The following is a 25,000-nucleotide window of genomic DNA, read 5'->3' on the forward strand; positions in this document are numbered from 1 at the left end:
CACAGCAGATCAAGAGTCCCACTAGTCGTTTCTCATCCAGCCGAGGGCAGACAAACCTCATGCAGTCCTTTCCCTGCCATTCTTTCGGCTCGCTCCTCATGAAAGCCGCACGTGTCGAGGCGCTCTCAGTTCCACCTTCTGCCGGTCGCAGACTGACCTCAGTGCTCCCAGTTCCACCTTCTCTTCCAGGCACTCGCTCGCCTCTCAGCCCACTGGCTCCTCCCTTCAGTTTCACTTTCTTCTTGAGGCCACTCCCCCTCTCAGAGCGCTGGGCGGGGAATATTGTCCGGAGAGAAGAAGGAAGAAGAAGAAGAACCTCTCGGTACACCACCACTGCACAAACAAATAACAGCCTGTGACACCTCCCGACACACATGTAACGTCCAATTACCGAACAACCTGGCTAAACATGCATTCAATGGGGGATCTGGGCTAATCCTATATTTAATAACACACTAAGGGTGTATGTATATATATATATATATATATATATATATATATATATATATACATATATATATATATATATATATATACATACATACATATACATATATACATAAGCCGGTAGGCGACATGGGTGGTCGCTATATAATTGCATACTAGTCATACACTTTTTGACGGATCGGGCTGAAATTTTTTGACAAAGTGGTTGATTATAGTGCACATAAAAGTGCAGAAGACGATTTTTGATTTTCGAAAAAAATATAAATTATTACGAATTCGCGCCCGCCGGCGTGCGGACAGCCGCTTTAGCCAATGGCGGCAGTCTTGCCCACCGGACGAACAATTCAGTCGTGATTTTCCGGAATAACGCCGAAAACCAGTCACGGGTGTGCCCCAAGCGCACACCACGGCCTAGTCAATATTCTACCCGCGAGCGACAGGGTCAATCACCGAATTGTCGATATACCTAATTATTCGCGCAGGCAGACTACCGAGAAACCGTACCTCAACGAAGGCCTGCTTGGACGTGAACAGCTTAAGTGGTTCGTTCCGTTCTGGGATAACCGAGCGGTGTATTATCGCCAGGCCTCGTTGGACCCTATTGTATGATCGTATATTAAAAAGCCCGCTATTATTCCAAAATACAATACGGCATTTCAATGGGGAAAATGACACGCGAACAGGTTCACATTCAAATAAGCACGTTTATTATTTACACACGTACACAGTAATGCAGTCATGCAGGTATGGAAATAATGGGTAAAACACGCATGCAGTTGGTGTGATGAATGCGGGAAGGGACAAGACGCGAGCAAGACAAAGCACGACAACCGTCTATTATTTATTATTCACAAGCACTTAACAACAGTTCTACTTAACGAGACACGGCGCCACAACTTTCACACAAATAAACAAGGAAAGACCCCCCTCAAAGACAAGGGGGTCAGACTGCACCCGTAGGCCTTTATAACGTGGAGCTTGGCGGACCGAAGGAGTTCCACGAGACCGTTGCAGGTTACCTCCACCCTCGTGGTGCCTCGATGGGGCGACCCGCGACGTCCCGTCCCCACAGCAGCTAGCGTAGCCGCGGTTGAGCCCAGACCTTGCCAAGCGGTCAGGTAATTCGGGCCTCAGCCGGCTACGCGTTGAGAGGAACAAACGGGTCTTGATGCTCTTCCAAAGTTGATGCTTTTTGTAAGAACCCGTCCGTCCCTCAGCGATGCTCGAACTGTGCCGAAGCCCGATCACCTCAGACCATTTGGCGCTGGCTGGCGAGCTCTCTCCGGCTCTCTCCACACGAATACGCAGGTCTGCGCGGCACAGCAGGTTTGGCCACGCTCCCAGCTCGCGTGTCCTCGCTCTCCTGGACTCCTCCCCCGACTGTGTTCTCCAGGCTTCCAGTCGGCTCCCGGACCTCTCCAGACTGACTCTTCACCGACTCCAGACTGCGAACTAGCGCTCCGCTCGGCCTTTTATATGGCTCGAGAGACGAGATCTGACCTCCGCTCTCCGACCTTCGACCCCCACAGGCCCCGCCCCTTTCTCTCTTTTGATCCGAATGTCAGACGAAGCTTGCGCAGAGCAGACTTGCGCGAGATCACCAAACTTGCTCGGTGAGCGGACGTGCACGAGATCACCAAACTTGCTTGGTGAACGGACCCCCATGTGTGCCTGCAGCAATGTTGTTCGATGCGGACTCGCCAAGGCTGGTGCAAAGATGGCGTCGCTTCGGGGATGAAGGTGAGGCAATGTTATTCAGGTTGGTCTATTGGGGGAGATGCGGTTTAGAGATGGTGGGGAGATGTCATTGTTATGAAGGCAGTGTGGAGAGGGTGGTTGGTGGTTGGCGTTGTGGAGGAGGTGGTTGGTGGTTGGCGTGGTGGAGAAGGTGGTTGGTGGTTGGCATGGTGGTTGGTGGGTGGGGTGGTGGAGAAGGTGGTTGGTGGTTGGCATTGTGGTTGGTCCAAAATAACGATAGTAAAGAAAAACAGCAAACTCAAAGATCACAGCCCTGTCCACACAGATAAATCCCATTAAACAACGGTGGGGAAATCTAACTGAACACGGACTTATCGGCATAATTGATCTTAGGACCTGTATGGTGCTCTGCGAATTTCCACAGCCATAACAATATAAAAATATTTTTCAGATTTTTTCAAAAATTTCAAGGTCCCGTTGCTGGGCAACGGTGGCGTCCAGAGCAACGGTGCTCAAAAGCATACAACTAGATCCTGGTATGCACCTACCAGTCAAGTTTCATCAAAATCGGTTGACTCTGGCCTCCAGAGCTGTCCATTACATCCATACAGAAAACCTGAGAATAACAGTAGTCTAGCGACCACCCAATATATATATATATATATATATATATATATATATATATATATATATATATATATATATATATATATATATATATATATATATATATATATATATATATATATACATATATACACATACACATATATTTTGTAATTGTTGGGGCTGTACTTGGTAGTTTCGGTTTGGTGCATGACATCTACTATTCACACCTGTTTCTGGAAGTTTTTTTGATTGGAGGAAAAATGACATCTGTAAATGAAGTCACAAATGTAAAGTCACCTCTGGTCAATCTCTGCCACTTCTTTAACCTGAACAGTCAAAGCATCCCAGTACAAGAGAACCATTTTGCAGTTCTGAAAAGACACTCACCTCTTCCAATAGCTGAATCCACCAGCCATATGGGCCTCACTGCAAGGACATTCCTGCTTAAAGGATTTCAATCGTTGATGAAAACTGATGATGCACACTTTCCTTATGTCTGCATCCACAATCCTCCCCTCCCCCAGCCCAGGTACTGTTGCATACTTTTTTTTTTAAATATCTGCACCCACACCCCATTCCATCCCACCAATAGATTAAATTAATTGCATAAAGCTGTTTGACTGGCATGTCGATGCCACAAAATGTAAAAATACTTTGTGTTCTTTCAATTTGCTAAATAAATTAAAGCTTCAGAATATAAAGCCATTGTTTCCTTAAAGAAATCTCCAATAACTTATCATGAGTAATGAGAAACCTGATGAAAATTTTACAAAAACTCATGAGAAGTTCTTGGAAAGTATCCAATAACTTAAAACCAATACCTCTCAGATTTCCCACGACTTCTGCCAGATTTGCTTAAATTGCTGATGTGTGGGGAGAGGGATGTGCCATTGACACAATTCCAGGACTTCTTACTCTGAACGGCTGGTTTGATGCTGCCAGAAATCTTCAAGTCTGCTGTGATATTGCTGCAAACTCCAACTGTAAAGTAAGAGTTTCCACAGTGCTGGGACCACAGGGGTCCACATGCCTGCAAAAATGACAGTCAAACTTGAGTGTTTTGGCAAACACATTTCATAAATTATATTTAGTCATATTAAAAACTAGCAAATACAACCCGTCATTCCACTGACGGGAATACTAAGGGGGCAGAGGTAAGAAGGGGGAGAGAGAGGATAGGGGATAGGGTGAGGGGAGGGAGGAGAGAGGGAGACCGAGGAGGGGAGTGGGGAGGGAGGGGGAGGGAGATGGAGGCAAGATGGGGGAGCGAGGCAGGAGTGTGGAAAAAGAAGGCAGCATGAGGGGAGGGAAAGGGAAAGCAGCATGAGGGGAGGGCACGCGTAGGCAGCATGAGGGCAGGCCAAGGGATGGCAGCATGAGGGGAGGGCAAGGGAAAGCAGCATGAGGGGAGGGCAAGGGAAGGCAGCATGAGGGGAGGGCAAGGGAAGGCAGCATGAGGGGAGGGCAAGGGAAGGCAGCGTGAGGGGAGGGCAGGGGAAGGCAGCATGAGGGGAGGGCAAGGGAACGCAGCATGAGGGGAGGGCAAGGGAAGGCAGCATGAGGGGAGGGCAAGGGAAGGCAGCATGAGGAGAGGGCAAGAGAAGGCAGCATGAGGGGAGGGCAAGGGAAGGCAGCATGAGGGGAGGGCAATGGAAGGCAGCATGAGGGGAGGGCAAGGGAAGGCAGCATAAGGGGAGGGCAAGGGAAGACAGCATAAGGGGAGGGCAAGGGAAGGCAGCATGAGGGGCCAGAATGGGAGGGCAACATAAGGAAGGGTGAGGGGAGGGAACGGTAAGGCAGGGTGAGGGGAGGGAACGGTAAGGCAGGGTGAGGGGAGGGTCCGTCCGGACATAACCACCATCCAGATATAACCACCATCGAGATACATCAAGGGAAGGCAGTGTGAGGGGACATAACGGGAGGGCAAGGTAAGGCAGTATGAGGGGAGGGAACGGTAAGGCAGGTGAGGGGAGGGTCCATCTGGACATAACCACCGTCCAGAAATAACCTTCTAGATACATCAAGAGAAGGCAGCATGAGGGGAGGGTTCATGAGGACATAACCACTGTCCGGAAATAAACCACTGTCTGGACGATGGGTAAACTAAGTGGGGGGGGGGAGAAAAAGTGGGGAGGAGAGAGAGGGGTGGAGGAGCGAGGTAGCAGGGGGAGTGAGGAGGGGTGGTGGAGTAAGGAGGGGTAGGGGAAGGGAAGGCAGTGTGACAGGAGGAGGAGCAAAGTGTGAGGGGAGAGTCCGTCCCGAGATAACCACCGTCGGGACACGTGAGGAGATAACCACCGTCGGGACACGTGAGGAGATAACCACCGTCGGGACACGTGAGGAGATAACCACCGTCGGGACACGTGAGGAGATAACCACCGTCGGGACACGTGAGGAGATAACCACCGTCGGGACAAGTGAGGAGATAACCACCGACGAGATACGTGCGGAAATAACCACCACCAGATACGTTTGAAGACAGAAAGCGAGAGAGAAATGTGAGAGGATGCTGCACTGTATTAGTAGGGGGTGGAGCAAGGATGGGACAGAAAGAGAAAGAGAGAGAGGTGGGAATAGTGGCAGTAGGAGAGTTAGCAGACAATATGTTATACTTTATGAACCACACACAAAATTAATTGTCACGTGACAGGTGGAAAAAAATTTGGCTCAAATTGAGAAAACGCGTTAATACGGCGAACGACTCAGAAATCGGGTGTTATCAAACGTATTTTGCTTTGAAACGCACAAAAAGAAAGCACACCGAGTCATGTAAAATAACCAAAAAGGAAAGAGTGATCGCTCATACGATGCGAAGGTAAAAATTAAAATCTCCAAGATACGAGATGAAACGTTGCCACCACGGCGCCCGTAACCATGTACGCACGCGCACACATTACCCACGAGAATCCCTAAATTGCAGATCCAAATATACCTATATACAGTAACCAAGTCCCCCAGCAGTAGATTTGTTTTAATATAGCCCATAGTGGAGTAAATATACATGCAAGCATGCATAGATGTGCGTGCATGTGCACACACATAAAAAAACACACACACACACACACACACACACACACACACACACACACACACACACACGTCAACATTAAATGGAAAAAATAAAGTTGCAGTGTGAAAAACACAAACGTCAACTGCCTATAGCAGTGTCAGGTGCTACTCTGCTAACTGCCACATCAGTGAGCTAACATTGCCTTCAAGAAGCTTACTTTTGGCAGCCAACCACCTGGGAAAAGGAAGCTAAGCACCACATCAGTGAGCCGACGTTGGCTTTGGGAAGCTTTATTTTGGTATGACCAAAAGCCAACCATCTGGGGAAGGGAATCAATCCATGGATGTGTTTCTCACTCTTTAAGTCATCAGTATGGAGTGGATTCCCCCCCATAAAGTAATGAAATGCCTTCCCTTGATGGAGTATATACCTTTAGCATATCTTAACGGGAAAGATGACCATGAACCCCTTTGTCACACCAGGACATGCTGTAAGGGTCCTGATCAACAGGGGGTGCCTATCACACATCAACCCTCTTTACCAGCAGTTAATAAGGATTTTAAGTGAAGTTAATAAGGATAAAAACACCATATGATCAAACTGGCTTAAATTAAACAAAGTTCTTATCAACTGGTAATGTGTACTCCAGAGGTTGATCTTGGCATCGATAAATTATGTGTTCGATTTCAAGAGAATCAATTATGCTATCCTTAGAGCTCACATCCACAACAACAACAATTATTATTTAAGTCTGTTGTTTACACAAATGGTAGAGATAAAAGGCAGATAAACAAAAGCACACATACCAGAAAGCCATTGTTGGAAGGTTCTTGGATCAGAGTAAGTCCCACAGTCATGTTGTCGCCCATCTCAGTGACATTAGGAACGGAAATAGAGTCTAGTTGAAGTAAAATAAAAGGCTGGATTAGAACATCAATCACAAAATCCACTTTAATAAATCGAGTCTCCCAATGCCAACCAAAATATGCAGCCATAAGAAACAACCTCTCCCACTTCTTTACCCTACCCCCCCCCCCCCCGGGCAAGTTTGACTTATCATGTGAAAACTTAGTAAGTCACAATTTTCTTATGAAAGGCAATGAGTTGGACATGATAGGATTGATCACATTTGGTCCTACCTGCACACCGAAGTTCTTCGAGCATTGGCCTGGAAAGTATTTTGAGCATTGTAGTAATATTGTGTAATTACTCATGCACTAATAATCAATTTCTTAGATAACACTTTTTAATGAGAAGCAAAACGTTGAAGCACTTTACAAACAAAGAAGAGGTAATAAAAGTTAAAACAAGGAATCCACAATGATAAAATGATGAAAATTTGGGAGGGATATTTAAACTGTAATTGAAGAGGATGAGGCAACAAATTCCACAAAATAATGCTCAATCACCAGAAATAATTCCAAGTGGAAGTAATCACGAATCACTCAATAACCAATCCCAAGTGGAAGTTGTTTTCTTTCATTCTCTCTCAAAAAAAATGCTTAAGTGACAGGCTGGGTTTTGCCATTTGCATTCAGCAACACAATCACATCCATACATCATACTGAATACCAAACCCTTAGACTGGCCATCCATCCACAATAGAGGGAATGAAGAGAGGTGAAACATCTGGGGTGAAACTTAAAGACTAACAGTTATACTGACAACTTAGGCCTTAACGTGAAAGCTGGATTGGAGACATCGAATAATATGGATACTGCACAGGAACAGCCCAAGGGTTTATGCATTTTCCGTTTTGTATCGAGCGTGTCTGAACGAATCGGCAGGGTATTGAGATTGGCAAGAGTGAGGGTGTACTATTGACCTGCGTTCACCGTCGGACAGGCTTGACCAAAGTCAAAAGCAAGGTGCCTCAAAATTACAGGTAAGGCATGGTCTCCACTCTATACAGTTCCCTGCGGCTGTGGGGCTGAAAATGCGCGACACTAAAGGACGTTAAGGCAGTGCATCAGAGAGCACCAAAAGGCCATTAAAGACAACCATCACAAAATGTCTGCCATAGCTAAACACAGGTTAAGAGATGGCCATACTCCCTCAAGGGATGTCATAAACATTTGGATGCAACCCTGAACCTGGTCAGAAGGCGTGTGATGAGGGAATTGCGTTCGGGAAAAATGACCATCTCTCAATGAGGACAGAGATCATCGCATGATGCAAATGGGAAAACGTCCACAAAAAATAGCTACAAACTATTGTTGTTGGTGAAATAAATATCGAAACAAATTCTAGTTTTCTTTCAAACAAACTTAAGAACCCTCCATGCAAACACAGGCGATATTTTCCATTCATTAACAAGCCAAGGAAATTTTTCACACCCAATAAGTACAGTACGATATGGATATCAACTTGAAAAAACACTATCACCTGGTCAAGGAAACAATGTAATTGTGTACTTCCATTGGCCTACTGTGTTACTATGGCCCATGTAAGACTTAGTAAAGGCCAAAGATAGCAAACTATTGCGATGAACGATGCACGAATGTCCGACAGTGATATTAGATATCAACGTTGCTCATTACCTCCGCCACCGTCGGTGGGTGGAGGTTATGTTTTCACCCATCTGTCTGTTTGTCTGTGAAGTTTTTGAAATGAAGTTTCTGTGAAATGAAGTTTTGAATAAATGCGATGAAAGAAGACAACGTAAGGCAAAACGTTTTGATAATTCAGACATTACTACTATATAAAGATTCAAATAAAAACGTGAGAAGGGAAATACGTAGGGCTAAAGAAGAGTGGAAAATCAGCAATGTTCTGAAATTGAGAGTCGTTTAAATGAAAATAACATTCAAAAAAAGGATTTGATATCATGAAAACTCCAACACATTTTTGGCTGCCATGGGAGCAAAAACTCATGGCAGCCAAAAAACAGTCATAGAGGATAAAAATGGGAAACTACTAACTAAACCTGATGAAGTTTTCGAAAGATGGAGGCAGTATTGCTTAGACCTTACAAGCATAATTGTAATAGAGATGAAGAGGTAATAAAACATTTGAGAGAGAAATAGCTGTTCAACAAAATTTAGAACCACCAATATCACGAGAAGAGGTAGAAAAAGCGATTCATAAACTCTAAGACAATAAATTTCCAGGCACAGACAATATTAGTGCTGAGCTTTTAAAAGCAGGTGGAGAAGAAGCCATTATAGATGTTTTGCATAAAATTTGCAACGGAATTTTTAAGTCTGGAGAATGGACCGAGCCAATAGTAATTCCTCCACCGAAAAAGGGGAATGTTAGGGTATGTTGAAATAACAGAACTATTAGCCTCATTAATCATTATCGTAAAGTTTCTCAACAAATCTTGCTTATGCGCATGAAATCAATACTCAGAGATATAAGTGATGGCATACAAGCTGGTTTTATTGAAGGTTGCATCACAGTAGAACAAATCTGTAGTCTTCGTACCCTCATATAAAAATATACCGACCATGACCCAGAATTAAATCACAACTTCATTGACTTAAAAAAAAGTAGCTTTTGATAGAGTTTGGCATCAAGTTATTTGGGTTACAATGGAAAAAATATAACATTACTCAAAACTTAATGTAATAAAATCACTTTATGACCATGCAAAAAGTAAACTGTTTATTGGGAATTCCTTTAGTGACTGGTTTCAGGTAAAAGTGGGAGTACATCAAGGGTGTGTTACAAGTCTGGTGTTGGCTTTGTGGTTAGGGTGGCTGACATGAGATATTGCGGTCCTGGGTTCAAGCCCCATTGACCACTGAATTAACACAAGGTGGGGTTGACTTAGCCTGTCACCCTTCTGAGGTCAGTGACATGAGTACCAGTGTACTGGTGTCAGGACACAGCATAAGTTACAGCAGTCGCACCCCAACAAAATGATAGCGAGCTACCTGGCAGCCAAGCTGCCATACAGAAGAAGAAGAAGAACAATGTGTTCTCACCAGTTTTCTTTTTTTTAAACATACGAGCAAAGTACCAGCCCTATGGGCGATCTTGTTACAAGCATGCAACATGTTCTTCTGACACACAACTATATTTGGGCGGTGTATGGGCAACTGATGGCTGCATCAATCGCTCCCAAAAATCATAATAAAAATAACCTGGGTTTTGTGCAGGAAGCAAAAACATACCTACTGCCTATAATTCAAAACACCTCACTGCAATGGAAAACATGGGAGAGAGGAATATTGTAATGTAAAAGGTAAGGACTTGTAATACCCACTCCCACCTTGAGCAGCACAACACGATACACATTTACGTCTAGAGAATTGGCGTCTCCCACTCCCACCCTCCCCCAAGTACCCTGGCAAAGAAAAAAAACATAATTGGGGTTATGCTGATCCTATGTAGCAAGTCTGGATGTAATTGTGCCAGAACTGTAAGAGGAGTAGTGCAGCAAACAAACACACACAAACACAAACACAAAAAATGAGTGTCCCCCTATCCTTATACCACCATCAAATTTTTCTGAAGCCTCAAAGTATAACAAATGTAAAATTTGCTGATGACATCGATTTACTTGCAAGCTCTGAAAAGGAATTGAGAGTTAGCAACTGGATTAGATAAAACTGCAAGAATATATGGAATGGAAATCCGTGCAGAGAAAAGCAAGGTGATGAAAACCACAAAGCAAGACTATAAATTTTAAGCTTCGATCAACATTGGATGTATAGACCGAGAACATGTTCAGTCATTTAAATATTTAGGCAGTATTATAACACAAGAAGGGAAATCAGATAAATAAATTAAACTAAGAATAGCAATTGCAACAACTGCATTGGGGAAAGTTTATACGAGCTTGGAAGAATAAAAAAAAAAAAAAAACTATTTTCTTTGTAAATATATATATACATACATACATACATACATATATGGTCTCGGCTCATGGAAGAGCTAGGATACTGAATAGATCAAGACAGTTAAGACCAAGATCAGGCTTTTGAGAGTAATTATTTATGCAATCTTTTTATATTTATGTGAAACATGGATTTTGAATACTAATATGGAAGAGAACATCCAAACCTTTTTAAATGAAATGTGATGGGAAATTTTTATGAATTGCATACACTGACTGCTCTTAGGATGAATAGTTGAATAAAGCATGAAATCGCTCGAAAAGTTGGCAATCATGAGACCTTTCTTTCAATTGTTAAACAGAGAAAATTAAAATGGTTCAGCCATGTAACTTGTCACAGAAAAAAAAAATCTACCATTAGCTCACAATATAATGCATGGAAGAGTACCAGGGGAAAGAGAAAAGCGAGAGCAAGAATGTCTCAGGTGGGAAATATTAATGAATGGACAGGGCTAAGTTCAATAAATGTCATTGGATGCACAGAAAATAGACTAGATTGGCATTACAAACTCAAGTCATCTGAAGTGCTCCTACAGCCAAGTAGGGCTATGGATTGATGGATGGATGGATGGATGGATGGATGGAGAAACAAAAACGAAACTATGTTTAGTGCCATTGATGCATTTGGGAGACACCATCTTTTACATGACCTTATTTAACATGTTAAATTAGTGATTCGAGCCTGTTGTTGGTGTTCTTTGTGACGTCCTTAAGAACAGTAAGTTTCCTGTTCGGAATGATTTCAAGTTTTTTGACTGAAACAATTGCTTTGCCCCACTGGGCACATGCACACATGAGATGAGACACCATACAATGTTCCCAAATCAGAGCCAAAATATTGATAAACTGCAAGTTTTTGGAAGTGCAACCTGCAGGTTCTAGTGTGCAAAGCATGAAATCCAATTGATGTTCCTTGATCATAGACTGACAGACACAGAGTGAAACAATTGCTTAACCACTCGCTTTATGCTACACACACAGGGTAAAGTGAAGCTCTGATCAAACTCTTCAGATGTACATTTCTTTTGCCACAAGCACAATGTTGCGGCATGAATGGAATCTCCCTCGGAATTTATCCATGAGAACTGCCCGAAACCGACTTCGTGCTGCAGATTACAAAGCCAGGAGACCGATAAGAAACCATCTTCTCATCCCAGAACACAAAGTAACCCGCTCAGCAAGGTGCCAGCACATCATGCTTGAAATCTCACATCCCAGATGAAGATCCATTGGTTTGATGAAAGTCAATTTCTCCACCAAGCGAGTGATAGTACAACCGGATTCGGAGGCAACCGAAGACACCTGATACACCAAGAACATTGTATAGTTCATGCCATTTGTTAGCGGATCCGTTATGATATGGGGCTCCATTTTACGAATGTAAATTCGACCTCGTCAATGTGTGGAGTAACCTGACAGGCAAACAGTACCTTGGGGACATTTTGGATAGTGTTGTTCCATATTTTTCCAATCACCCAGTTCCCACAACATCTGTTTTCATGAATGACAATGACATGAATGACTTTTTGATTCCATGCATCTCTTCACAATTAATATTCTGATAAAGAAGAAGAGAAAGGTGAGCCAAGCAAACAATTAATTCACAATCATGAAATATCTCTTCAACTGAACAAACATTTATACCATGATCATAAAGAAATCAAGAAATGATTGATGGGTTTCCATATCAAGGATAATGAGATAGTAGCATATTACAAAATTCAACATTTTTGAAGATAAGGGCCTTTCAGCTGACATCATTCAGCAGAAACCGACACTGAAGCAGAAAAATGGAAAACACACCTTTATCTCGGAGTTTTTAGCATCAATAAGCAGGCAGAACATCCTCGTATTTGTCTCCTCCATGAAGCATCTTCAGAATGCCAAAGCACTTTGGCTCCCTCTAATTCATTGAATTTCTCGTGAAGACTCAGTTTAAGGTGTTTGATGATGCATGGCTGTCTGTCCAAAAAAGCATCTGCTAAAGGTGAGATGACTAGTCTCAGGCCCAAGTTGGAATCCCTTTTGTTCCTGTAATGTCTTTGATGCATTGTAATGTAACATACATCATTTTAATGCAACACATGTGCAAGCCCCTTGGTGAGCTACATTTCGTGAGTGCTTCATCGACTTCCACATGCTTTCGAGTCGAGAGGACCAAGAACATTCTTGCAGATTTTCAGGCTAAGTATACACATCAGGAGTTTGGGGAATGTGGCCAGGACATCATCAGTGGTCAGATTAAAAAAATGTGCTTCAAGTAGGCTTTATATTCCCATATATGTATTCCCTTTGTATTCTCAACTAAATAAAAACTAAACCAATTAATTCAACTCGGAGACACAGAAGCAAGGGGAAAAGCAATTCTGCACGAGTTGTCACCACCATCCATCACAACATTTAAACACTTCAAAATAGTGTGAGACAACCAACCAGTTACAGTTTGCCGATATAATTGTATAAAACAAGATATTTTGAGTTCTTCTTTTCGTGGAAAAGTGAGTGGGTGGGTGAAGGAGGCATTTGACAGAAAATGAGGAACATAATAATTTATCCTGACCCGACTTTGTCAATATAATTATTTATCTGAATATTTAAACACCGACATGCTCATCAACCATTGAGAGTCACACTCTGCAAGTAATGCTCGGGGAGTAAGTTCCTCACACATTGCTCCAATTACGTCACAGCTTAAAGCAAAACTCGATAGAAGATGTGTAAAGAAAAATAATATTTCAATTAAATAATTAAAAAAGGAATTTTTAGTATTAGCAACAAAGACTTACTCTGTTCATATTACGAACAAAGCCAACAAGATGGTGCAGAGGTAGCACACTTAACTTTGAGCTGTGCAGTCTGGATTAGATTCCCAGCCTGACTATAAACTGTTGGATTTGTTCTTCATAGGCCAGTAGCTGCATCACAAGGTGTGCCATACCTTGGTTGGACATTATGCTGGCAATAGTTGACAGTGTCATTTGATGGACGTCAAAGAAACTGGAGGTCAAAGAAGTCTTTCACATCGCCGGCACCCTCAACAATTTCCAAAACTCCCACTCGAAACCATGGGCACCAAGTGGTCTGAATTTCTGGGATATCCCTTTACACTGATTGCCATCTCAAGAGTGCGATTGATGTTCAAGCTGCAGCTCCCACACTATAAACAAATTCACGCACAAAGCTGTTGTTATGTCATGTATTAAGGGCTGTCTTTGGCTATTATTACCAACTTAAGGTTGTTTGTCCGTGAGGATTCCTTTTCTCTGCTGCCCGACACATCACCTCAGTCTTCGCCATACTCATCTTCAACCCATGCTTCCCAAATGCGTCCTTCCATCCCCCCAGCACTTCCTGCATCTCCCGCCCACTCTCCACCACAACTGCCAGATTGTCCGCACAGAGAATCCTCCCCATACTACCGCTCAAGCTCACCTTCCTGCTTACCAGCTCCATCACCATGATACACATGAGTGGGCTAAGAGAGCTTCCCTGCCTCAAACTGATGTTCACGCTGAACTCCTCAAACATCCCAGGACCAACCAAGACACTCTGCTTCATTCCCTTGTACATCCCTTATACCATCTTCTGCTTCTGGCACTCCCATCCATCTCAGTGTCGCCATCACCATCTCTCTCGGGACAGTGTCGTAGGCCTTCTCCAGATCAACAAATTCCAATGCCATCTCACCTTGCACCTCTAACCTCTTTTCCACCAGCTATGTCAGCATGAACATCCCATCTGTCGTCCCCTACCCTTTCAAAACCCCTGCTGCTCTTCTCCAATCTCCATCTCCACCCTCTTCCTTATCCACCCATCCAGAATCCTCTCCAGCACCTTCATTACATAATTTAAGAGTGTACTTCCCCCGATGTTAAACATCACCATTCCCCTTCCATATCGGCACAATTAACCCTGTCCTCCAATCCTCTGGAATTGAACCCTCTCACACATGTATTCAACAGCCTCTTTGTCCAACTGACTCAGACTCCTTCTGCTGCAATTATCATCTCTGTACACACCACACCAATGCCTGACACTCTTCCCTTCTTCATCCTCTTCAATGCAGTCTGCACCTCCTCCTTCTGTGATCTCCACCAACTCCACTTTCCCCTCTACATAACACGGTAGCGCCAGCTCGCCGTTGCTTCCTTCCCGGTTCAACAGCTCTTTGAAATGCCCTTCCCACACCTTCAATACTGCCCCTCTGTCACGAGCCACCCACCACCATTCTTAATCACCGGCCCCTCCCCCCCTTTCATGTCCTGACCACCCTCATCGTTGTTACAAGACAATTAGGATGTCCTCTTCCTCCCACAAGCTCTTCCAACTTGGTGTACATCTCCTCTTCCATATTATTCCTTTCCTTATCCACAGCTCTCTTTGCTCAGTCTTTCTTCTGACCATACAGTGTGGCAACCACACATCTGGCTGCCTCCCCCCTACAGTGTTTTTGATCTTCTCCATCCTCTTCCAAACCTCCTTTTACTGAACTACCTTTGCTACCTCCTCCGTCCACCATACCTGGTTTCTATCCCTCAATGATGCACCCTTTCCCAACGTCCTTCCACACCAAACTTCTACAATTCCCCTAAATGCTCCATACTTCTTCCACTCCTCGAAACCTTCCGCTTCTTGGCTAAGTTGCTCATACCTAGCTCTCAACCTCTCCTTGTACTCTACGAGGACGTTTCCCTGATACTTCCCCCAACTAATAATCTTCCAACCCCTGCGCTTAACCCGCCTCCTTTTCCCCATCTGTACCACAAACACCACAGACTTGTGCTGGGTGGTAACATGCTCTCCGCAACTGCCTTACAATCCTTAACCTTCCACAACTGTCGCTTCCTGACCACTACAAAATCCAATTCTGTTCTTAGATGTCCATTCCTAAAGGTAATCGTGTAGCTTCCCCACTTTTGAAAGAATGAACCAGCTGTGGACATCCCATTCCTCACCACCTGTTCCACCAACTCTAGACCCTCTATATTTCTTGTTTCCCAACAAAATTTATCAAAACATTCCTCTTCTCCCCGCTCCACCACTCCCACATGTGCATTAAAGTCCCTTGCAATGCACAGGATAACGTCCAGCTCAACCATTCCCATCATTCTCTCCAGTGCATCCATGAATTCCTGCTTCCCCTCCCCCCCCCCCCCCCAAGTCCTTTTTGTATGTAGCCTATATACAGACATAACACAAACCATTTGCCTCTGTCCCACCAACCACGCCATAACTATCTCCATATTATTCCTTTCCTTATCCACAGCTCTCTTTCCCATCTCTCTCCCATCAGATGTCTCTCCCATCTTTCCACACTGAGCACCTGCTTTCTGATCTCTTCCAATACTTCACCTGCATGCATCACACTTCCAACCTCCTTCTCTGCATCATCTCAACTCATCCCCACCCCCTCCCCCCAATTGATCCCACATTCAATCTATCTCGGCAAACCTCACTTCTGAACGGCTCTCACCTGACAAAGCTCGTACCATCTTGTTCTGTTTGGGAAGCTTTATTCATCAATCAGTAGCACTGCATGGGCTGACCTGCTGGACCCACTACTCTTACCTGTTGTCATAATCTTGTGTGTACACATGCACACACCACTCTCTCTCCACCCACTCCCTACCTCCCCCCTGCACACCCCTTGGCTCTCCCTCCATAATTAACTCCTCACCCCTACCCTCGAGGAACTCCTACCTATCCCCAGCAAAACTCACTCCCTCTTCTCTTCCTCCCCATACCCCACTCACTCCTTCCCTCTTCTCGTTCTCCCCCCACCCCCACCCCATTTTAGTCCTTCCCTCTTCTCTTTTTCCCCTGACCTCACAAATTCCTTCCCTCTTCTCTTCCTCAGCCCCACCACATCACTATCACCTTCTCTCTTCTCGTCCTCCCCCACCCCTTCCCTCTTTTCCTCCCCCCACTCCACTCACTCCTTCCCTCTTCTCTTCCTCCTCTGACCTCACAAATTCCTTCCCTCTTCTCTTCCTTAACCCCACCACATCACTATCACCTTCTCTCTTCTCGTCCTCCCCCACCCCTTCCCTCTTTACCTTCCCCCCACCCCTTCCCTCTTTTCCTCCCCCCACCCCACTCACTCCTTCCCTCTTCTCTTCCTCCCCCCACAAAAAAAAAACATAAAATACAATAAAAATAATCACTCAATTCTTTTACAAATATCACAGTTCAAAAGCCACCCAGTTCAACCATCATCCCTCTCACACAATTACGTTCCTTGACCCCCATGCCCTAGATCCACGTTTTATAAAACAGCGAAGCCACACACTCTCGGTCCGCCAGTTCCCCAGGACTGACCCAAAAAGGAAAACTGAGCCAAGACCACAGGCACAAGCACCTAGCGCTGCCCGTACCGTTGATCCACTCCGCTGTCCTGTGGGCCGAGCCGAGAACACAGGTACAAGCACCAAACGTAGCCCGTAACACAGGTAAAAGCACCAAACATAAACAGCTGATTCACATTAATGTGAAACTTTAAACATCGGAGGGACTCTCCATTGAGAATATTTTAGTGATAACTCTGGCATTATAGGTGACATAGTATGGCAGCCATATTGGATAAAAGTGAAAACAATTGGAAAAAAAAATTCTCCAAAACCGCTCAACTAAAAAAACTGAAACTTTGCATACGTAATCAACTCACCATGAAGTATACATGGTTATAATGATGATGTCATTGGAGAAGTGGTACTTCAGCCATAATTGGTTGAATCTTCGTCCTTATCTGAAAAATTGGAAACCTCATATATCTGATGTACGAGGTGAGTGAGTAATTAAATTTATGACGTCATCGGTCACGTGGTCTGGTGGCCATATTGGATTGAAAATAAAAACGTTTAAAAAAAAAAATTCGCCAGAACTGATTAACTGAGGGATGCAAAATTTCATACATATGATCAACTAGCAATGGGGAATATAGTTTGAATTTTTTTTTTCATATCCACCTTCATTGACGCAATTTAGCCTTAACTCGTGAGTGGCCGTACGTGCGTGGCCGTACGTGGGAAAAAAAAAAAAAAAAACTTTCAAACCGAGTGCCAGAAACAACAACCGCATGCTGCCCGTACCGTTGATCCACTCCGCTGTCCTGTGGGCCAAGCCGAGAACACAGGTACAAGCACCAAACGTAGCCCGTAACACAGTTCCTTCGCTCTCGCGTGGCCGTACGTGCAAAAAAAAAAAAAGAACTTTCAAACCGCGTGCCAGAAATAACAACCACACAGGCCGTTCCTTCGCTCTCGCGTGCCCGTACGTGTGGGGCCGTACGTGCGTGGCCATACGTGCGTGGCCATACGTGCAAAAAAAACAAACTTTCAAACAACCACACAGGCCGTTCCTTCGCTCTCGTAAACGATGACTGGATTGGGGCATTGTGTTTATCTATAAATGCGCATAAGAAATCGAGAAATTATTAGAATACAGTAAGTCATCACTATCCGGAAGTCCGTACGTTGTAACCCGTAATGGGGAACGTGGCTGAGGATCTCTTCCCCAACAGCCACGCCTACGCAGCAACATGTCCTGTCATTGGTAACTAAATGGCGCCTTTTCCCCATTGGCCATGCCTACGCAGTAACGTGTCCTATCATTGGTTTGGTAAATAAATGGCCATAACTTGGGAACCACTTGTCATATTAATATCAAACCTTGAAAACGCACATACTCGAGTCCCCAGTAATATACCTGGCAAGTTTCAATTAGATAGGACCAGTGGTTGGCGAGAAACAGCGGTCACACGCACACAGCTGGAATTATAGATACATGTGCACAAAAGTGATCATAAAAATTTCCTAATAATCAATCAACAATCAATAAAGCTACGGATAATGACAATGTGTGTCACATATTAGGGTGCATTGGATCATACCAGTATATGGGCCATAATAGTAGCGTGTTCAATTAACGACTATTTTTGTTCAGAATCAGCACACGAGGCAAGACTGTGGTGTTCTCTGGAGTGCCGTTCTAGTTTGTTCAGCTTCCAATGTCCATTGGTCTGAACATGGGACAAATAATGAGCTCTTTGGTTCTCTTCTAAGGCTGTCAATTAAACTTTTAAGAAGAGGTCTCAGGAATACTGGGCACTGCTACAACCACAAAAATGAACCAGTTTCCAATCTTACACCATGGACACTGAAACATGGAAAGCCAAAGTGGTGCAGAACAGCTCTCAACTACATCAACATATTGAATAGGGATAGAAACCGTCAGACAGAGGAACTGCACACAGCAATGCTTGATTGAGAGGACTGGAAGTCGAGGATCATCAACAAAGCCGGGTTTACAACGGCACCTCAGTGCCAGGCCCACACTCAGAATGAGTCCATAATGACCAAAATTTTTACTTTTTTTAAAACAGTGGGATCAGCACATGACAGGCTGTTAATTTTTTATCCAACATTTTATTTTTCATTTGCTATTTACTTTATTTACATTTCTGCAAATGTCTTTCTGCCCTCGGGCTACCATTGCTGGTATCCTTGTGGAAGCCACCTCCATCCACACCTTAAACTCATGAATATTGTAAATTAAACCTATACAGTTGTGTGCTGTGTTAAAGTTTTTTTTTTTTTTTTTTTTTATACCTTGGTCGAGGCTCATATGAGAGCGAACACACAACTCACAGCAAGGAGGCATGAGACAAGAGGGGCGGGAGTGGAAGGGACAAAACAGTGGGGAACAGACACATTAGGTGAACTGTGGAAGGGAGAGGGATGGGGATGGGACGGGGAACATGGCGAAGAGAAGATGGACATTTCAGGGACTTTCAGGAAGGAAAGCAGGAGAAATGAAGGAAGTGGGCTTGGGTGGATTATCGGGGGTAGAAAAGATCGAGGATTTGGATGGGGGAAGATAAGAGGTGGTGGTGAACAGCTGTTTTGAAAGCCTGGAGGGAAGAATGGGAAAGAATAGAGTGAGGAAGTTTATTCCAAAGGTGGGAAAAAAGAGGAATGAAAGAGTGAAGATGAGCAGTGATTCGTGATTTTGGTAGTTTTACCAGAAGGGGGTTGTTGGCGGACCTTGAGCGCCCTGTGGAAATGTGGTGGGGACAAATCGCAGAGAGAGCAGGGGGGGCAAGGCTGGAGAGGAGATGGTAGAAGACAGAAAGACCACCGACCAACCTGCGGTGATTGAGTGAGAGGCCCAAAGACTCAGCTTCATTGCGGGAGATGCCGATGATCTTAAATGCCCTGGTTTCGACAGCGTGAAGCCGAGAAAGGTGGGAGGCAGGAGCACCAGCCCAGAGGGGAGAGCAGTACTCCATCAGGCTACGGACAAAAGCTTTGTAAGTGGTCAGGAGCTCAAGAGGGCCGAGGAAGGACTTAGCACGACGGAGGATTCCCAGTCGGCGATTGGCTTTTGAGGCGAGGTTAATTTCTGTGTTGATCACCTGTCTTTCACAATGGTTCCTCAAATGGGAGCCCATAAATATGTTTGGCGCCAGACCCACAAAAGGTTAATCCAGCAGTGAATGCCATCCGAGTTCCACCAAAGAACAGATTTAATAATAGAATAAGTTTGTCTATGCTATATCCTTTTAAATGCCGAGCATAAAGCAAGGAAGCAGCTCATAACATTTTTAAAGTCTTTGGTGTGACTCGGCCAACATTTGACCCACCGACCTCACAGACTCAGCAGATGCTACAACTATTACACCACTGATTCTTGTCGTTGGAATCGGTTTGTTTCTGTTAACCCGTTTGTGGGTATATATTTTTGGTGTCGAATGTCCGTCCATCCGTCCATCCTGAGCATCCACTCAAAAATGACTGGACGGATTTCTTTCATGTTCGGCACATATATGCAATAATATTAGGGCATGAGGCACATTTAAAGATTTTGGGATCGGAGCCAAACGTCATGGGACACTATTTTATTTCCGAATTTTGGCAAATAATAAAAAAATTACAGGAGAGAATAGTACAGGATTGCATGTTTTTGAGGAACCATTAATTATTTATTCACGCTTTGCCATCGCTGCTGCCACTGTGGCAGCTTTAATTATTTATTTATACATACTTTACCATCTCCACGACCTACATACAGTATTCATTTAGTTGTTTAAATGTAAAATCTTCATGTCCCATTTCCAAAGTGCATTTGGGTGCTGTGTTCTCAATGAGGAGTTGCATCCTTGTTTTTGATAATGTGAATAAGTTTTCTACAGAGTTGGAGTCGGATGTGGAAGAATTTTTAAACTGCTAAACTGACATAGCTTTGTTTTGGAAAAGAAAGAGCTCATGTGCATGCAAACATGATATAACATGTAATGAGATGAGGAGCATAACAATAACATAACTAGAAGGGCACTCGGTAGAGCGCATACCTCCGCCACGTAATGCCTGATCCACGAGAACATATCAGGCCCAATACATTTTTGAAATATCTTGCTATCCAGTACGACATCGTTTTTGGCCCCATCACTCAATGGTGAATAATCACTTTTAAAATTAAACAATTCTCGTATCCAGATCTGGATTCGGTTCTTCGCCAAAATCGAATCAATTTGTCCTTGTCCCGCACCCAACATGTCTACCATGTTTCATCCGAATCCGTCCGCAACTTTTTGAGATATTGTGCTATATAAAAGTTTAGCCCTTTCTCTCAATGGTTAAGAATCATTTTTAAAATTTTCGGATCCAGATCCAGATTCAGATGTTCACCAAAATCGAATCAATTCGTTGTGGTCACACACCCAATATGTCCACCAAGTTTCATACGAATCCAGCCACAACTTTTTGAGATATCATGCTACATATCGTTTTTAGCCCTATCTCTCAATGGTGAAGAATCACTTTTAAAATTCTAGTAGTCGGATCCGGATCTGGATCTTAACCAAAATCTAAACAATTCGGTCTTGTCACACATCCAACCTGCCCACCAAATTTCATCCGGATCCATCCACAACTTTTTGAGATATTCTGCACACAGACAGACAAACAGACAAACAGACAGACAGACAGACAGGCAGAGGGGGTGAAAACATAACCTCCTTTACCTTTGGTGGCGGAGGTAACAACGTCGTCGTATCCTAAGATTTCAAAAAGTGAACTCATTTTACTTGAAAGGTTTCTCTGCATGCACCTTTTGAAGACTGCACACCTGAAGTGTACCATTTTCATGTGGTTCACATGCAGCTTATGCTGTATTTTGTCAGGTTGATGTGTAGCTGTAACTCGTACAACGCAAGAATGAGTCCCAAAATCAAGCCACGAGGATGAAAAGCAGCATGCATCACATTTCATCTGAACACATCGCAAGAACTCAAATGAACGACTCACGTGGCAGGTGCATCGGAACGCAGCTGGACGACTCCGCATCAGTAACCGGACATTTGTAAACATCTCCTTTCCGCTGGTTTGCGGTTCCTTCCCATGGGGAACCAACCAACAACCTGCGGAGAGATCATAAGCACCGATTTAGTACAATGCGCAATCATTTAATTGAACCACCTTTGAGCCTCTCGAAAGGAGAATGTGTGATAGCTCTCAAGATGACATCACAACTTTGGTTTTAGTGCTCATCATTCAATCAAACCATGTGATCATACCGTGATTGCGCAGTTTCCTGTAACAATAGATATTTGCAAGTGAGATAAATTGCAGATATTGCCTCAAATGAAGGTAGGATAGAGGAAGAGAGGGAAGGTTGGGGGAGAGAGTGGGAATGGGGTTGAAAAGGTGGATGTATATTCATTTTTTTAATTCCAGAGGTCAAAGGGTAAGAAAAAAAAAAAAACAAGTGTAATATTCCGATGTACGAATATTTGTGGGAGGAAAATATTGCACAAGGAGCATATGGATGAGGTGTCGTAGTTAAGGCACCGTGGGTATAATGGGTGTTAAGACCTAGCCCCTGGGTGAAGGGCTCGGGGCACAGCCTATTGCTCGGAGGTCCTACAATTCATGGGCTCTGGAGACAATGTGTGCTGTCGTGTGCTGTCGGGTGTTCCCCCGTGTGCTGTCGTGCCATATAAAGGCGCTGTCACACCGTGACGATTTAGCCAGCAATGGCAACGTATAAAAATGTATGTAAAACATTGGAGTACGCTGAAATTTTAATGTTTTTTTTAAGTTTTGGTCGTATTCATAACGTGTTGGTCATATGTATAACATATTAGTAACGGGCACAGAACGTTTCGTTGTCTTACAGATAACTTATACCAACGAATGCTTAGCCTGTTGGCGGCGTTCACAACCTATGCCCAACGATAGTTTAACTTGGGCATAGCGCGCTGCACGTATCGCCGACGATCACGTGGCGTAGCCTGTTAAAAACCTGCCGCACGCCGATTTAAATCATAACCGCCTGAGAATTGGAAGTGTCAACCACGCAGTCACACCTTGACGTTTGAGCCAGCGTATGCCGACCTATAAAAAAGTGTCTAAAACGCTGTCACACGTCGGATACGGTATGGGTAAGTTGTGCATACGTTAAGAGCACGCTGAAAAACGATGAAGTACGCGTCATATTTCGTGGTACGTCTCGTACGTCGTGAAATTTCAAGCATGCTGAAAATTTTACGACGTACCCGCCGTATGGCTCACATGTTCCGCTACGCAAGGAATAAGTTGTAGGCACGTTATCGTTGACACACGTCGACACAAGTTCCTTGTAAGTTACTCATAAGTCGAAACACGTCGAGGTAATGTTTAGCAGACCCGAAACTTATTTTCTCCATCAAGGCACATTTTCTTTTTCTCCTTGGCTCCGTGAAGGCACGTGACGAAATATCTGAAGTTTTTGTTGTTGTTTTTTTTCTTTTCTTTTTAGTCTATCACGAATTTTAAAATATATTCGGACATTTGCTTTAAAAAAAACTCTTTGCTTCGACGTCGACGTGACAATATCCTCAAACAGAAAATATTCACAGATGAGGAACAAAGAATAAGACATGAGCAAACTGAAGAGACAATTGGACGTGACGTAACGGCATGTGACGAAATATCGGAAGTTATTGTTGTTGTTGTTTTTTTTAACGCTGTCAATACGCCATTATACGGTAGCTGTAAATTAGAAACACGTTCAGTAAGTTCTGTGGTCGTCCGGAAGACGTCAATCAAATACGTCTACATACGTCAATATGCGTTGGAGGTACGTTACACTTCTTCTTCTTCTTTTGGCTGCTCCCATTAGGGGTCGCCACAGCGGATCATCCGTATGATCCGCATCGTGATTTGGCACATGTTTTACGCCGGATGCCCTTCCTGACGCAACCCTGGCCGCCTCTTACGACACAGGGATATGGTACACCTATTTTAACCGGGGTATACACCGGCCCAGTCCACTGGTACTCATTTCGCCGACCTCAGAAGGATGACAGGCTGAGTCAACCCCCTGGTGTATTAATTCAGTGGCCCAACGGGGCTTGAACTCAGGACCTTTTGGATCCCAAGCCGCTGCCCTAACCACTGCGCCAACACCAGGCTTTTTGGAGGTACGTTACACATAGGTTAGAAATAAGTTTTGGGTACGCTAAGCATTACCTCGACGTGTTTCGACTTATGAGTAACTTACAAGTAATGTGCCTCGACGTGTGTCAACGATCGCAAAACGTGCCTCCAACTTATGGCCAGCGTAGCGGAACGTGCGAGTCATACGCTGGCATACGTCGTAAAATGTCAAGCATGCTAAAATTTGAGGACAACCACAAAGTACAACGATGAAAGCCAGCGTACTACGGCGTATGGCAGTGTTTTTCAGCGTGCTTTTAACGTATACAAAACTTACCCATAACGTATTCGACGTGTGCCAGCGTTTTAGACAAATTTTTCATAAGTCGGCATACGCTGGCTAAATCGTCAAGGTGTGACAGTGCCTTAAGCAGTCAGATATGACCGAGCTAAGTTACCATCCAAATGCTGACGCAAATTTGCACCCCCACTCTTCAACACAATATATGCAAATGTATACAAATCCAGTAATGCAATACAAATTCAAAACAGTGGAAGGAATGCAAATACTTTTCTGGGGATAAAGAAAACACAGGGTATACCACCATGCAATAGATGAATCAAAGTGATAAGAAATCCTGCTGATATGCTGTGGTTACAATTAAGTAATTAAAGGACAGACAGGTGCCAAGACAATACGGACAAGACAATTAACCGGCCCACCAGATATCCCTAACCAATCCTAAGGGGAAGGGGGAATGTAAAATAACAAAGAAATATTTGCCAAGATATGGAGAAAAATAATGGATAAAGGAAAAAGGTGGCGGGGGGGGGATGGAAGAATTCAGATCTGTTTGAATTGACGTTCCAGCGGCCTCACCCCAGCCACAGGCCACAAGGATGATGCCTCACCACCACCCTTCTCTATCTCTGGAGGTGTTCTCAAACTTCACCAACGAACAAACCAGAGCAATTCCT

General features: G+C 44.0%; 1 protein-coding gene across 1 annotated transcript in view; it reads right to left on the reverse strand.

Annotated features, from left to right (window-relative positions):
- Positions 1–25,000, reverse strand: part of LOC147015039 (integrin alpha-11-like) — a 181,195-nt gene that overhangs the window by 99,292 nt on the left and 56,903 nt on the right. Inside the window, exons 3-5 of the mRNA XM_085849388.1 lie at positions 21,911–22,023; positions 6,571–6,662; positions 3,670–3,784 (exon numbers count right to left, since the gene is read on the reverse strand). Coding sequence (XP_085705514.1) covers positions 3,670–3,784; positions 6,571–6,662; positions 21,911–22,023 — 320 coding nt within the window. The remainder of the gene's footprint in view (positions 1–3,669; positions 3,785–6,570; positions 6,663–21,910; positions 22,024–25,000) is intronic.

This window comes from Eptatretus burgeri, chromosome 12 (assembly GCF_056783735.1).
Source record: "Eptatretus burgeri isolate ZD-2024b chromosome 12, Ebu_testis_v1, whole genome shotgun sequence".
NCBI lineage: Eukaryota > Metazoa > Chordata > Myxini > Myxiniformes > Myxinidae > Eptatretus > Eptatretus burgeri.